Source organism: Paroedura picta, chromosome 5, assembly GCF_049243985.1.
Source record: "Paroedura picta isolate Pp20150507F chromosome 5, Ppicta_v3.0, whole genome shotgun sequence".
Classification (NCBI taxonomy): Eukaryota; Metazoa; Chordata; class Lepidosauria; order Squamata; family Gekkonidae; genus Paroedura; species Paroedura picta.
Genome location: NC_135373.1, coordinates 35,978,756 through 35,995,316, shown reverse-complemented (window position 1 = coordinate 35,995,316; position 16,561 = coordinate 35,978,756). Strand labels below are relative to the sequence as shown.

At 43.9% G+C, this 16,561-nt stretch overlaps 1 protein-coding gene across 7 annotated transcripts in view; it reads right to left on the bottom strand.

Moving 5' to 3' along the window:
* The window catches only part of PHACTR4 (phosphatase and actin regulator 4), a 119,115-nt gene that overhangs the window by 52,370 nt on the left and 50,184 nt on the right, over positions 1-16,561 (bottom strand). For 3 of the 7 annotated variants that reach the window (XM_077337228.1, XM_077337231.1, XM_077337229.1), the window contains one exon: positions 11,898-11,992. The exons of the other annotated variants lie outside the window; for them this stretch is intronic. In XM_077337228.1, the coding sequence (XP_077193343.1) occupies positions 11,898-11,937 (40 nt within the window). In that variant the 5' untranslated portion in view covers positions 11,938-11,992. The remainder of the gene's footprint in view (positions 1-11,897; positions 11,993-16,561) is intronic. 7 annotated transcript variants of the gene reach the window in all.

Here is a 16,561-nt window from a genome sequence, read left to right as displayed (position 1 = left end):
AAGTTGTCCTTCTCCCAATCTCACACTTTCAATAACCCTTTAGACACTGGTCTACACAGTGCCAGTGCTGCTATCTGCAATATTCTCCCTGGGTCAAGCCAAGATGCAAGAACATCCCTGCCTAGGAATCCTTAACTAGCAATGCAAAAGATTTGCCAGACAAAGCCTCTCTAATCACTTAACCACTTGAAGGTCCACAGGTCTACTCACAGTCAAACTGTGACCCTCCAGATGTCCATGGACTACAATTCCCATGAGCCCCTGCCATCTACCCCTGATGTAGAGTCTCTCAACATAATTCATCTACTTTAAAGGTAAAGGTATCCCCTGTGCAAGCACCAGGTCATGTCTGACCCTTGGGGTGACGCCTTGTAGCATTTTCATGGCAGACTCAATACGGGGTGGTTTGCCAGTGCCTTCCCCAGTCATTACCGTTTACCCCCCAGCAAGCTGGGTACTCATTTTACCGACCTCGGAAGGATGGAAGGCTGAGTCAACCTTGAGCAGGCTGCTGGGATTGAACTCCCAGCCTCATGGGCAGAGCTTTCAGACTGCAAGTCTGCTGCCTTACCACTCTGCGCCACAAGAGGCTCATCTACTTTGTACACCAACAATTCCCAATCTAGTTAAGCCTGTGGTTATTTCTGGAAAAAGGGCTACCATGAGGTTCTGGCATGGATCGCAGAGGGTGGTAAATTCATAAGCCAAGAATCTGCCCTGACCTGCCCTGCCCTGATGGCCCATGCTAGCCTAATCTCCTGAGATACCAGAAGCTGAGCAAGATCAGCCCTAGTAGTACTTGGATGGAAGACCACCAAGGAAGTCCAGGTTTGCAATGAAGAAGCAGGCAATGACAAACCATCTCTTCTCATCTCTTGCCTTGAAAACCCCATGAGGGGTCACCAGCTGTGTTTTGATGCCACTTTCCACCACCAATCTTCCCAAGATGGAAAAGCTGATTCTGAATGGGGTGATCTGTGCAGATACATGGGTAATATCTCCTGGGTTCTTCTGACACATTTGCTCCTCCAGTTGGGTGGAGAAAAGCTAGAATTGTCTTGCCACTTTGAGGGAAAGACTTTTGACAAAGAAGCATATTAGCATTAGGAAAGCCCATGCTGAGGATCCCTGTACTGTACCGGCTCTTAATATGACTCAACCATTGATGCATCTGCTACACCACTCAGATTCTCCACGTTCTTCCTTCAGCTGTTGCAACATGCGCTCTCCCGTGACTCAGACATTAGTGTCCCGTGAATCAATCAGAGTCAAGTTAATGCAGGAGGATTGCTCCTGGCCTCTTCAAATAAAGCTGAGCTGTCAGTGCTAGCTGAGAAACAATGGTCCGATTGCTTTACAACCATCTTGGCCACAGGGACACCCGAGATTAGATAAAAAGAGGTCCAAATTTGGAGAGAGGGAGAAAGAGCACAACACAGTTGTCAGTTGAATGTATCCGTGCTGGATTTATAAACATTCCCGGAGGGCGCTTGAGGAGGGAAGAGGTAGCAGCAACAGCATTCTGAACATTCTTCAGTAAAGGTCTGCCCCTTCCACTTAGTCCTCCCCACCTCACCAGTCCTTAGCTGGCACAGTCTTTACATGCATTTGCAGGATTTTCTGCCATAGAACCAGAAGTAGTTTTCCTTATTTGCTATACAAGACCTGAAAACATGCAACTATGGCTACTGGACCATGCTACAGTGGGAGATCTATGTCTGGAGCCCCAAAACATTTCCTTAAATGAAAAAAGCACTCATGTAAGGCCACCATTTCGGGTGGGTCTGACGGAGAGGGCGCGACAGTCTTTCCCTATCTGAGCTGTTTTTCTGCAACCAGAATTGGCTCTCTGCAGCTCTCTGTCCTGTTAGCTATTTCAGCAACCTATCAAAGTAGCTGCATGCTTGCCTTAGCAACTACTCAGCATGGGATTGGGAGAGAATACCATGGAAGGGGGATATTTAAACTCTCTCCCCCTATGCGGCAGTCCCAGCCATAACTTTGCCCTCAAATAACTTATCCCCCAAGAAAACTATCTCCAATTACTTGCCCCACTTTAAAGGACAGCCTGTTAATACAGTTGTCCCCACCATGGTGTCCGCCACCACCTTTCTGGTGCCCACGATGTGTTTCCAAACAGTGGGTGGAGCCAGATGGGCCTACTATCCAGCACAGCTTCTAAGGGGGCCACGGAGATCTGATTGGCTATGCAAATTGAAATAATATTGCTTTAGCAGCAGCTGTCAACCCCTTAGTTTTATTCTCTCACACTACTTATTCAGAGTGTATTTCTAAATGACCCCTTTTCTCCTTTGCATTTGGGGGTCCTCTGTGGCAGTGGTGGCTCCACCTCCTTTAGCAGCCATTTTGTAGTTGCACCTACCATCCTGTGTCAGAACACCAAAGGTGACCACAGGCTCAAAATGGATTTTTAATGGATTGCCTATATGATTATTTCTCAGTCTGATTACATTTACATATACGCGCTCCAAGAGCTCAGTGAGAATCCTGAAGGAAATTGCCACAAACGAGCTCAAGAGCCATCAGTGGTGTGGTACGGAAGAACCAGGCTTAAGAGACAGAGGATTCCGCCAAACACTGACACGGTCTAAGCTGACAGCTCTAAAGCTCTGCACAGCCTATGAACCAGAACATGAGCCACACAAGCAGCCATCCAGTGACGAAATGAACACTTGGTTGATTTTTGTGTTTTTGTACATGGAGGAAAACTGATGGACCTACACAAAGTTGACATGCTTAAACCTTGGTCATATCAAGAGTTGCATTCCTGTGCATGGCGAAGACTTTTCTATAGAATCGCGGAGGGTCGGAAACGACTGAATGGATAACATCATCATCATTCCTGCACAGCATCTTACATAGCGCTTTCCACCCCCCCATCCCACACGGATCACAGGTAATTTTTTTAAATTTCAGTAATAAGCTTGGGAACATCAGGAAGTACCACAAGCTCTTCTCCTACTGTTGCTAGCCTGACAGCAGACAACTAGATTCCATGTGCTGAAGGTAAAACAAAAACAAAAAAAAAAACAAGTTCAAGCCTAAAGGACAGTGGGCTGGAGAAAAGTTAACTACAAGAAGAGTCTGAAATTACTCAGTGATCAAAACATGGAAAGGGATGTCATTTTGGACAAGTTAAGTTCCGGATGCCGGAATGGGATGCAGCTGCCAGGCTGATCATTCAAACCAGCTTTAAAACACATACTGTAACTGGCAGAGGAATATACTGCCCAAAGATCATGCCCCCCCCCCCCTCAGGGCTGGTGTTAGCACCTGGGTGTTGCCAGCTCAGCCCTCTCTCCTCCCTGGTAGTGGGAATCAGTCTTGGGTGCAGGGCCTGTTGCTGTGTGTTTTATACTACATCGGTCTTTCCTTTTAATGGGGGTTTTAATGGGATTTTTAATGAGGACATTAAATGAGGACAAAGCCATTGTATGGGAGTGGCGGGCAATAAATCAATTAAAAATAAATAAATAAAGACACCATTCTGAGATGAATTTATACTGAAAGTAATACTTTAACGTACTCCCAGAGTGACAAGAACACTGGAATAACAGCATCCTTTAACAAGAAACCTTTAACAAGAAAGCCACTAAAAAGAAAAGGATAAGCATACCCCTGGCTGCAGCATAACTTTTGAGTGTTCAGCTTGCAGTGGTGCTGACTGATTTGCTAGACTGATTTGTACACATGAAGCTGCTTTCTACAGAACCAGACTGCTGGTCTATCAAGGTCAGTATTGTCTACTCAGACTGGCAGCGGCTCCCTGGGGACTAAAATCACCCATTGCTTTTCTAACTGGAGATACCACCAACTGAATTTGAAAGTGATTTGCAAAGACCAGCCCTTTGGACTTCCCATAATTCAATGTGAGTCTATTAGATTCACATTATGCTAAGCATTGATTGAGAAGGCACTTTAGTCCAACTCGCGAAAAAGACATGATGACAGCATCATCAGCATAAAGTAAAAGTGGAGTATGTAGAGAGCCAAGCTTAGGGCAGTGGCCATCTACAGTAAATAGTGATGGAGCAAGATCATGTAGGAAAAGGTTAAATAAAAAAAGTGCTAGTATACAGCCCTGTATAATGCCCTTATTGATTATGATCTTTGATGTTAGTTTCCCTTAGGGAGTAAATCTTACCTAACAGCTTGCATGTGAATATAGTTTCCTTATTAGGAAAAATAACCTTGTATCTATGTTCAGATCAGCCAACTTGTTTCTGGGGATGGAATCAAATGCTCCCTTAAGATACCTTAATCAATGTCTATATCCCTCCTTATTCAGATAAAGCCTCTCTGCATTCCCACTGGGACCGTTTAAGCACCTTTACAACGGACCTTGAAGTGAATACTCTTACCACTGAGCCGTCTGGGAGACGGGACCCATGGATAGCCAAGTGTTTTCCTGCACCAAGAACTCCAGAGATGCAGAAAAGGATTAAGGCAGTAGGCTTAAGAATCTGACGTAGACATATTCAGATTTAAGACTTATTTGGCCCACAATCCCCAAAGCAAATACAGATATATAGGGAGTTTCTCACTACCCACGGTTTCCAAATCAAAAGCTGGGCCCATAAACCTGTGTTCCCTTCCCCCTTTCCTCTTTAGAACAATTTTCCTACTTCTACTCCTTTCTCACTCTTCACCAGGGATCTTCATTTCACGTGCAACAGCACAAAGAGAGATTCCTTCATGAACCAGTGACATGAAATGGTGGCTCAGAGTGAGTTTCAAACCTGCTTTGCATGCTCTCGTCACAGTTTGCATCACCACACACGTAAATAGTGCAAAACACAGCAGCACGGAGTAGTGCTTACAGTGTTGGACTGGGATCTGGGTGGACCCAGGTTCACGCCCCCACTCTGCCGTGGAAGCTTGCTGGGTGACCTTGGACCAGTCCCACACTCTCAACCTAACCTACCACACAGGGTTGTCAAAAGGATAAAACCGGAGGAGAGGAGAATCATGGGAGCTACTTTGGGTCGCCTTTGGGGAAGAAAGCAGGGTACAAGTGAAGTAAATATAAATATAATATCTGCATCAAGAAGTGAAGGAACAAACTCTCCCCAGAGACTGGAACAAGGAAGGTACACCCATTTAGGAGGCTGGTAGATCTTGCAAATCACCGTTTGCCAGAAATACTCCTGTGGTATATGAATCCTATACTATATTCTTCCTATAGCCTGTTTATTCATATTGTCCCCAAGAGATCCCAGACGTATGGGAATCCCAATGGCCTTTGCTCTTTTGGCTTAGCGGTGGAAAGCCTGAATTAAAAGCTTTTTGATTTCGCTTTTGGGAAACTATCTGTGTTTCCCAACCACCTGCTTTATTTTAGTTTCTCACTGACAAGACAGCGCTGATTAAAATGCAAAGCAAGTTTGGTAAAACACAAGCTTCCCGAAAATCATTTCAGGAAGACTTGGCCTCCACCAATCAACTGTGGAAAAGAAGTTTCCAAAGAGACCAGGCTAAAACCCTTCACTTCAAAAGGGAAAACTAACACTCATTTTCCCCCGTGGCGTTCCAAACATTCAAAAGGGATCTTAATTTCCAGGATAGTTTGTTTCTTTTTTTTATTCCCCTTCCCCCAACACACACATTGGTTTTGGCAGACTTTCTAGTACCATGAAAACTTAATTATAGGTTTGACACTGCTTGCATATTGCACCAATACACCTTTTGAAACAATTTATGAATAAATATTTGCTCAAGGGGGGGGGGAGGAACCTGTTCAGAAGAAACTCTTCCAGTTTAACAACCTTCCAATTCAGGTTACTACAAGCCCAACACTAAATCTGCCCAAGAATTATGAGCGTAATTCCATCAAGTGCGATCTCAGGGCTGGTCTGTGTTGTGAGCCACTTCCCCAGGCCCGTTCTTCAGGCTTCACAAAAGCATGTAACATGCCACTTCCCAGATGGTAGGGAAAAATTCACATCTTCAGCACTTGCCCAGATTTCTTTGTTTTTATTTTACTTCTTTTAAGATCCTGCCATTCTCTCCAATGCAGCTTACCTCATTCTCCCATCAACTATCCTGCAGGGGTTAAATTTAGGCTGAGAGCATGTGACTGGTCATCCAACAGAGAGGGAGGATTTGAACCTGGGTCTCCCAGATCACCACTACATCATGTTGACTCACAGCTGCACTCCTAGTAATGCATCCCTGCAACATGTGCCTTCTGACAGCAACAAGTTGTCAGCAGATTTTGTAGCTTAGGTTCTCAGGCTATGAATTGGGAACTCACTAAGGTGCTGAGAAACCCCTGATGGAAGATCATAATTGGAGCAACTCAAACACCGGGGTCCCTCCAAGACAAGCAGTGATTAGAGGCCCCCTCACTTTAGAAGAAGAGGAAGAAGAGCTGGGTTTTTTGTACCCCACTTTTTACTACCCAGCGGAGTTTGAAAGCAGCTTACAATCACCTTCCCTTCCTCTGCCCACAACAGACACCCTGTGAGGGAGGTGAGGCTGAGAGCGCTCTGAGTCTGGCCCAAGGTCACCCAGTTGGCTGTGTGTGGAGGAGTGGGGAATCAAACCCAGCTCTCCAGATTAGAGGCTGCCGCTCTTAACCACTACACCACACTGGCTTTCCCTTTCAATGACAATGGTCATGAAATCTGAAAGCAGAAGATAAAGTACTGCTCAGCTTTCCATTCCCGAAGGGTGAACCGTATTTGTCTGTGGCAGCAAAGTCAAACAAGAGTTCAGCAGCACCTTAAAGACTAACAGAAATGCATTTAATGATAAGTTTCTGCGATCCAGAGCCAACGTTGTCAGATTCTTCATGACAAGAACTGTGTTTCAGGACATATTATCTGTCTGCTACGTGTATTATCCTGTTGTTGCTGCATTTTTTTCCTGGTGGGGGTAGAAAGTGCCATCAAGCTGCAGCCAACTTATAGAGACCTCGTTTCAAGGCAAGAGATGGCCCAAGGTGGTTTGACTGCTTCTCGGAGACCCCCAAGAAGTCCAATGCTGCTACACAGAAGCAGGCAATGGCAAACCACCTCTGCCTTGTAATTCCTAAAGCCTTGCCTTATGCTGGTTGAAGTGGACCTACATCTATCAGTGCTCACACAAAACTTCCAATACTCACTGAAGGCCATCTGTGAGCCGAAGGGGAACGCTCCCCACCACTTGTCTTCTATGTCTGAAATTATGAATCAGGGCAGAGCTGGGCGTGGGGCTGAGAGCCCCAGGATGAAGACAGATTTTAAAGCACCCTTGAAATGTATAGGAGTAATTAAACTGTGTCGCTGCCAATTAGAGAGAGCTGATATTTGAGTCCGGTTAACAGAAGATCAGCCCTCTGCGAAGCATGCTTGGAAATTGCAGAGGAGTGCAACAAAAGATTCGGCGTCATGTGGGCCCAGCCCTCCTGACACAATAAAACGACAATTGTTTACAATGTCAAGGCCGTTCTGCAGAATGGAAAGGAAGCTGGCAAGAGAGCGATAACGGGGACTGGAACAGGTGGGAAGCAGCGGTGTGGATTTTACGAAAGCAGCAGCTGCTAAAAACGTTAGCATTTGCCCGATACGATCTTCCACACATCCAAAGGAATCCTTTTGGTTTTTCACTTCAAGTTCCTATTCCCAGCTCTCATTTGCATTTCTATCTTAGCACATTCAAGCTTTCAGAGATAACCCCTGTTCCACTCCCTTTTGGTGGGCCCTCTCCCCTTCACTCCAGCCGGAAAGCAACACAGGCTAGGAAGCTAATAAGCCATCAGCTTTAAAGGGAGTTCTACAACAAAGATATTTCCCCGTTTCTGCTTAAACCAAGCGGATATTCCACGGGTTGAGTTTTGATCTAGAATGCCTACTGCTGCAGATTCCTCCAATCCAACATTTACCCATTCCGCCCATGGAAAAGAAGGGGAATGGACAGATGGGGGATCCATCCCCTTGAACAGCCACCAGACGTAGGTGGACAGGGAGGAGGAAGTAATACAATGCGATTACTTTGAAGTGAGTTCTATTGCTATAGAACTCACTTCAAAGCTGCTCTTAGAAGTTCACTGCAAACTATAGCAACATTTTTGAAGCGTGAACTGTGAAATGCCCAGATGCTGGTTTAATTGTCACCTCAATCAAGAAGCTCACCAAATGGCTTCACAGGTAAACCACCTTTCCACAGCCTCAGCTCCCCATAAGGACATCAACCAGCCAGCCTCACACGGATGAGATCACTCTATGACACTATCAAAATACTAATTATTTGGGCAATGATACAATGTTCAGAATATGCAGCAATCACCAAAGTGGCGCTCTTCCAAAACGTTTTGAATGAATAAATCTTCCACAGGGTGGAAGAGACAGGGTCTTAAGACCTAGAAAACCTGCTTTGGTTTTGTTAACATCTAGCATGACAAATAGTTCTGTCAGGCTCAAAAGCCTGCACAATGTTGTACAATTTTCTACTAAAAGGAACACTTGCTACACTAAAGTCCGAGATGAAACCAACCGAACTGTTCTCTGCCATGGAGGTATATACATAGGCACACCCCCAAGGAAAAATCTGTGGTTGTGCAGAACTGACTCCATTAGAGAGGAAACCTGTACTGCTAGCTTAATGTTTCTGATAGTAGAGCACCATGGCAGAAAGACTGCGAGAATGCACTTGCCAATATTATTCCTGATTGGAACAATCTGTTTGTTTTTCCTATTAATGAACTTCAGGGTCAAACGATGTAAGCAATAAAAGGACAAACTTTATATCTTTATGTCCCTCATTGCAAAGTTGTAAGGTTTGCATGGTCTTAAAGCCATCTGGATATCCATCTGACAGAGAGGCTGATTCTGTGAAGGCTTAAGGAGATGGCAGGTTACAATGGATGAGCGATAGGGATGTGAGTGTCCTGCATAGTGCAGGGGGTTAGAATAGATGACCCATGAGGTCCCTTCCAACTCTATGATTCTATGATTCTAAAGAATATGAACTACAGAGGACAAAAGCGAAGGCTTCCCTTGCTTTGGGAACTGAACCCAAACAGCACCTCCTAAGCCAAGCAAAGAACCAATCTTATACCACCATTACAGTGATTTTCTGATGTTGCCAGCTAAGCGTGTCCACAGGCTTGGCGTCCCTTGCAGTAAAGTTTGATGTGAGGAGTCCCAGTTCAAGTCACTGTTTGACTGTTAAAACTCACTGCTTTAACAAGTCACCATCTCTCATGTGCATGGAAAAGTCCAACTAATCATGACAGTCTTATTGGCCAGAAAAAGAATATATTGTGCAAGAGGCAAAAGAAGTAAAGATGTATTCAATCCAATAAAGAGTGCAAAATGTATTAAAATTATATTTTCCTGTGCATCGTATGGATATGCTGTTGGAAATATTATCCAACAAACTACCAAAAAGTTTTGGAAGAGTTATTGGAAGTTATTTTTTTTTCTTTCCTGTATGTCTACTTTTGACCTCTGAGAAGTAAATAATTTAAGAGACAAATATAATTGAAGCAGGTATATTCCTATTTAAACAAAGAAAGGCAGGAATAAGAAACGTAAGGCCTCCTTGAGAACGGGTTCTGAATCCTGTAGGGCAGCTTCCACAATGGCTGTAGGCTGAGAGCCAAGATCACTTTGACAGGTAGCAAAAAGCTTCTGCCTCTTGACACGCCCAGCCTTAAAGCACCTACAGACAGACACCTGGAAATGTGGTATATAATTGGCAAAATGTCCCTCCTCTCCCCACTCCAAAAAAATTACCTCTGCTCAAGATGGGCAAATTAAGTATCTCTTTAAGATTCTTTACCTGCTGGCTTGGTTGTGACCAAGTGAAATCTGGATTTTTCCCACATCTTGGTTACATTGTGGGATGACTTCATGACTCAGTTAAAGGTTTATCTTGGCAAGCGTAGGAGGAGAAATTCTGATTTACATTCATGGTCTTAACTGATCATTTGGTTCAAGGAAAAAGACTTCAACTGTCTGGAAAATGAATGGGTTTGGTTCACTGCCATTATCACCTGTAGCAAATGTTCCTATGGGAAAATTGTGTCATGTATTTTAATGGGGGGTTTAATGGGGTTTTATTGATGTGGCTTTTATAGTGTAGCCTGCCACAATCCGGCATGCCAAGAGTGGCGGGAAAGAAAGAAAGAAAGAAAGAAAGAAAGAAAGAAAGAAAGAAAGAAAGAAAGAAAGAAAGAAAGAAAGAAAGAAAGAAAGAAAGAAAGAAAGAAAGAAAGAAAGAAAGAAAGAAAGAAAGAAAGAAAGAAAGAAAGAAAAAGAAAGAAAGAAAGAAAGAAAGAAAGAAAGAAAGAAAGAAAGAAAGAAAGAAAGAAAGAAAGAAAGAAAGAAAGAAAGAAAGAAAGAAAGAAAGAAAGTCTACAATTGAAGTAAAATGGAAGCAGACTGGTGGTATTCATACTCAAATGTTCACAGAGCACTTCTTACTCCACACAGACAACTCCCCCAATCTCTCCTCACCCACAACAATGCAACATCTAATTTGAACATGGACACTGGTACCAGAGCTTGCAACAAATCCTGATGCCAACTTTGCTGCCACATATACTCCAATTACACAATGACTGGACCTAACAACACCACCTACACCAGGGGTAGTCAAACTGCGGCCCTCCAGATGTCCATGGACTACAATTCCCAGGCTTCTGGGACTTGTAGTCCATGGACATCTGGAGGGCCGCAGTTTGACTATCCCTGACCTACACCATCAAAGGCTTATTCACATGCTCATCTTCTAACATTAAATGCCAACAATGCCCCTCTGTTCTCTACATAGGGCAAACAGGTCAAACCCTCTGCCAAAGAATTAATGGACACAAGTCTGACATTAAAAATCACAGGACTGAAAAACCTGTAATGGGAACACTTCAGCCTTCCAGGACATTTAATAAGAGACCTCAAAGTAGCTGTAAGTAAGTAAGTAAGTATTTATTTATTTATTTATTTATTTATTTATTTGTACCACCCTCCTCGAAGGCCCTGGGAGGTTTATTGCAAAGGAACTTCAAGAACAGACTAGAAAGGGAGATTGTGGAAATTCAAGCTATTACAACTCTCAAAACAATGGAATACCCAGGACTCAACAAGGATATTGGTTTCTTATTGCCCTACGTATGCTAACTTTCAACTCTTGTATCCACATTCCTTACAATCCCCTCTTTTTATTTTATTTGGGACAATGTGAATGTAATGTGATGTAAGTAGTATGCTTGGGTGGAGACGGATCGGGAAAGCAACTAGTCTCTTTTAATTACTTCTTTTCACAACTGGGAAAGTGTCTACCGTAAATTACTAACCTTGACATTTTTATTTCTTCAATGTTTTTGTGAACTACAACTGATCCCAAAAGACTGATTATGTTTTTAGCAAAGGATTATCATACTGCATAATTTGGATGTTATGACAGTTTACTAATTTGCTACTAATTTACTTTTGCCTTATATCGGCACTCTTATGATCCTTGTTCCATTGTCTGAGGAAAAGTGCATGCACTGGAAACTCACATCTTGAATAAATCTTTGTTGGTCTTAAAGCTGCTACTGGACTCAAATTTTGTTGTGCTACTTCAGACCAACATGGCTACCCACTTGAACCTGCCTTTGGCAAATGCAGAAATGACCTGCTAATCATATGGTTCAAGACAACTAATCCTTAAGGTTCCTAGCACTGTCCCTCAAATTGCCAGGAAATATTTTTTTTGGGGGGGGGGGGAGGGAGTGCCAGAGGAGGATGCAATGCTCTATCCAAGCAATGACTGCCTCTATGATCTAAATGTCTAGAGTATCACTATGTAAAGTCCATTTTTCTTTCTTTTCAGATCCTCAGGGACAGGAAACTAGAGCTAGGAATGGTAATTCCCTGGTCTGGGATTTCATGATTCAGTTCAAGGTTTACCTTGGCAAGTGTAGGTGGAGAAATTCCGATTTACATTCATGGTCTTAAACCGGTGGTTTGGTATAAGGAAAGAGACTTCAAATGTTCCAGGTCATCTAAAAGAGGAATTTAAAAGTGAGTATATGGAAGGATATGAAAGATATTTAATTGCCCACTTACCAAGAAGAGCCGTCTCATCTGAGGTATAGGAAGACATATTTTGAGTAGCTTCCACTACTCACTTCAGGGAGTCAGGAATTCTTCCTGTTATATGTGGTGGGAATAACCCACTCTTCTGTTCGGAACTCCAACAGCTCATGCTAAATTGAACTAATTTAACTCGAAAACTTCAGAACACATAATAACATATGATGAAAGGAATAAGAATTCCAGAAAGGCATATAAACATGTAAACAATAAGATATCAGACATTTTTAATGATGACCTGGGAGGGATGAAGATGTCTTCCTGCTCCTTAGAGAAAAACGACTCTTCTTGGTAGTAGCCAATGGTCATTTTCCCTCTGAGGTGGAATACATCTTGTGGGACCTCCCACAACAGTGTCCCTAACTTGGTGGGTGAATGTCATTGTTGTGAACAAAAAATTGAAGGATTTACCTTCCAAAGACTGGGTCAGCTGAGCTATATACATTATCCTTGTAACAACAAGGGTAGAGATTAACAACCAGGTGGCCACTCTCCAAAGTTGATCCTCTGATGTTTACTGAATACTGCATTAGTAGCAGCACTGAGTATGGAATGGGCAGTAATGTCCTTTGGTATCCTTAACCCTTATGAGCTTCAGTTATACACAGACTTTAAACTAATGGCTGATTTTGATGTTTTTGTGCCTTTATTTAGCAGTGAGATGGAAATGAAAATATGCTGTTTTCCTGAAGTTGTTTGTCGCACCGAGGAACACCTTCAGGGATCTTTTGATATCCAAGAAATGCCGCTGTACATCTTTGGGATATTTGGGCCTTCAACAAAAGGCTGACAGATATAGCTCTTGTTCTGAATGAAATGCTCAACTGACTTTTGGACTGAAGGAGGAGTGGTTCTAAGTACCACATTATCTTTATGGCATACACAGAAGTTTAGATTACATGACAGTGCCCCAATTTCCAAAATCTTGCTGTGGTGATGGCTGTGAGACATAATGTTTTTATTCTCAGGAACCTCATGTTGATGTCTTTTATTGACTCAAAATGGTGATTTAGTGAACAGGTTCAGTACATTTAGATGCCAAGTCGGGAATCTATGCTGGACAAATGGGTCTTTAGGCGCCATCCCTTTTAGGAAACCTATGATAGGTGGATGTTTGGGATGGAACCTAACCTTTGGCAAAACAGTACTTAAGGCAGATATCTGTCTATGAAGTATAGCAGCTCTGAGTCCTTGATCTGCATTGTCCTGAAGAAATTCCAACATGTCTTCAATCTATGGTGACATGTGAGAGACCTTTTTCCTGCAACACCACCTCACTAATGCCTTCCACATATAATTGTATATCATATTAGTGCAGCGGTTCTCAATCTTTTTCGGGCCGCGACCTCAACTTCGGCGGTGGTGGTGTGCGTGCGCAGGCAGCATGCACATAGTCGCACGCGTGCACACAGATGCACAACAATCAAGGCGGCCACCGGCCAGCGCCTCCGCCCGCCGGAAGGGGCAACTTTGATGCGCACCAGGCAGTTTCCCCAGAGGGGAGCAGAAAGGAAAGAAGACGCAGCGGCGGCTGGCACGGGCTGCATGGTCTCTCTTGCACCCTTCTGCTGCCCACAGACCTCCCAGCTGTCGGGGAGGGCGAGGCCTGCGCCAGCGGGCGGGGGGCAGCCATTGCAAGCCGCCTTGCCGGCTCTTCTTGGCCATGGAGCTGGCAATTTGGACTCCTCCTTACTGCCTGCCCGCCCGCTGTTTGTTGGCTTCCACGCGGGGCTTCGCAGGGAGGTGGGGAACAGCAGGTGTGTCAGGCAAGCTCCCCCAGGTGCACATGCAGGCACACTGCCAGCTGCCACTGCTGTGGCCTCCAACCTGGCGAACCCGCAGAATGGGCCAGGTGACCCCACACTTGGGGTTCCCAACCCACAGGTTGAGAACCATTGTATTAGTGGAATGTCTTCTAGCCACCAGAATTGTGTTAGTAACCGTGTGACTATATTAGTAGCTGAGCCTGCTCAGTCTCCAGGCAACTAGGTTAAGCCACTCTAGTCTTGGATGCCATAGCTGACCCTGATATAAAAGGTCTGCACTCACCAGAAGAAGCATAGATTCTTGTGCTGCCATCCGTAACAGTGCTGAAAAAGCAAGGCTTCTGAGTGACTGAGAAGCGACAATTATCTCCACTTGAAGCTGTTTGATCTGTCTCGGCAATCTGGGAAGCAGCAGTAGTGGGAACATGTGTAACAGTTCCTGGGCCAATGGGCAACCAGAGCATCTGTGTCTTCTGCACTGGGATGGTGATATCTAACAAAGTACTGAGGAGGTTGATTTTTTAGTGCCCATTCTCCTTCTGAAATACTTTGGCAACTTAGCCATTCCACTTGAAAGTTGACCACACCATGAATATATTCTGCTCTAATTGACTATAGATGCTTTTCTGCCCAGGACAGAATCTTGAGTGCTTCCTTGTGATGCCCTGAAGACCTTGAGCCTACTTGATGGTTTAGATAGCTTTTGGCTGCTATATTGTCAGTGTGAACCAACACATGAGCTTGTAGCAGAAGGTCATTAAAGAGCTGAAGGGCCAGTAATATTGCTCTTAATTGTACTAATTTGATGGAAAACTTCATCTCCTGGGGGAACCACAGCTCAAGCAGGTCTTCCTTGCAAGGTTGCTCCACGGCCTGTCAGACTCACAGCTCTGTACATCTGCACCTGCTAATTTAGTAGAAAAGCTTTCCCTTGAGATAGGCTCCTGATTGCCTGATGACTTGATGGAGACCTTAACAGGAGATTGTTCAGGTAAGGTGTCTGAGAGCTACCACTGGGTTGATCAGCATCTTTGAAAATACCCTTGGGGCAGCAGACAGGCCAAAAGGTACAACTCTGAATTGAAAGAGCTGTTCTACACAGAATTGTAAGAATCTTCACTGCTTCTCTGCAATTGGTACATATGCATAAGTCTCTTGAAGATTTAGAGACATTAGAATAACAGAATCAGAAGGGATCTCCAGGTTCATCTAGTACAACCCCCTGAACAATGCAGGAACTCCCAACTACCTGCCTACCTACACAGACCCCAATTTCATGCCCAAGTGATCCCCCACACACACATCAAAAATCTCCAGAAACTAGCCTGGCCTAGAAGAAATTCACATACTACCCCATTGTGGCAATCAGCAATTTCCTGGGTATGCAAGGAAGGGCCACAAGAGACAAACACTGACACATCCCTTCCTGCCCACCCACTCACAACCTGCCTAAGTTCATAAAATCAGCATTTCTATCAGATAACTATCTAGTGTCGTTCTAAAAATTTCCAAACAAAGAGAACACACTACCTCCCAAGGAAGCCTGTTCCACTGAGGAACTGCTCTAGCTGTCAAGAACAACTTCCGAAAATTCTTTTGAATTAATTTCAACCCAATGGTTCTGGTCCGACCCTCTGGGGCAACATAACTCCATCTTCTATATGACAGCCCTTCAAGTCTTTAAAGATGGTTATCATATTACCTCTTAGTCATCTTCTCTCCAGGCTAAACAGACCAAGTTCCCTCAACCTTTCCTCATACGGCTTGGTCTCCAAACCTCTCACCATCTTCGTAGCCTTCCGCTGGACACACTCCAGTTTGCCTACATCTTTCTTCAGTTGTGGTACCCAAAACTTCAGTTGTGGTGCCCAATTGAGGTCTTACCAGAGCAGAGTAAAGCGGTAACACCACCTCACGTGATCTGGACACTATACTTCTTTTAATACAGCTAAAAATCCTGGTTGCCTTTTTAGCTATCGAGTCACACTGCTGACTCATGTTTAGTGTCTGTTCTACTAAGAATCCCAGATCCTGTTCACATGTACTACTGCCAAGACATGTTTCACCTCTCCTATAGTGATGCATATGATTTTTCCTGCCTAAATAAAGAATTTTACATTTATCACTATTGAAATTCATTTAATTCATTTTAGCTCAGTTTTCTAGCCTGTCAAGATTATCTTGTATTCTGAATCTGTCTTCTGGTGTGTTTGCTACCCCTCCCAGTTTAATATCATCTGCAAATTGAATAAGGACCCCCTCTATTCGTTCATCCAAATCATTTATAAATATGTTAAGCTACATAGGGCCCTGGACAGATCCCTGAGGCACTCCACTTGTCACTCTTCTCCAAGAAGTTGATGAACCATTTACAAGCAGCCTTTGGGTGCGATCTTTCAATCAGTTCCCGATCCACCTAGTTATCATAATCAAACTTGGCTCTGAATGTATGTCTCACTCCCCTATTGGACTTAGTTTAAAGTCCTCCTCACCAGTTCTGCAAGACTCTTCACAAAGACATTTTTTCCTACCATCATGAGGTGCAAACCATCTCACGGATAGAAGAGCCTCATCATCCATAGTCCAAAACCCCAAACCTTTCCTGATGATACCAATGATGTAGCCAGTCATTTAGCTGCATTATTTTTCTTTCCTTTCCTAAGCCTTGGTCATTAATTGGAAGAACCAACAAAAACACAACCTGCACTGCAA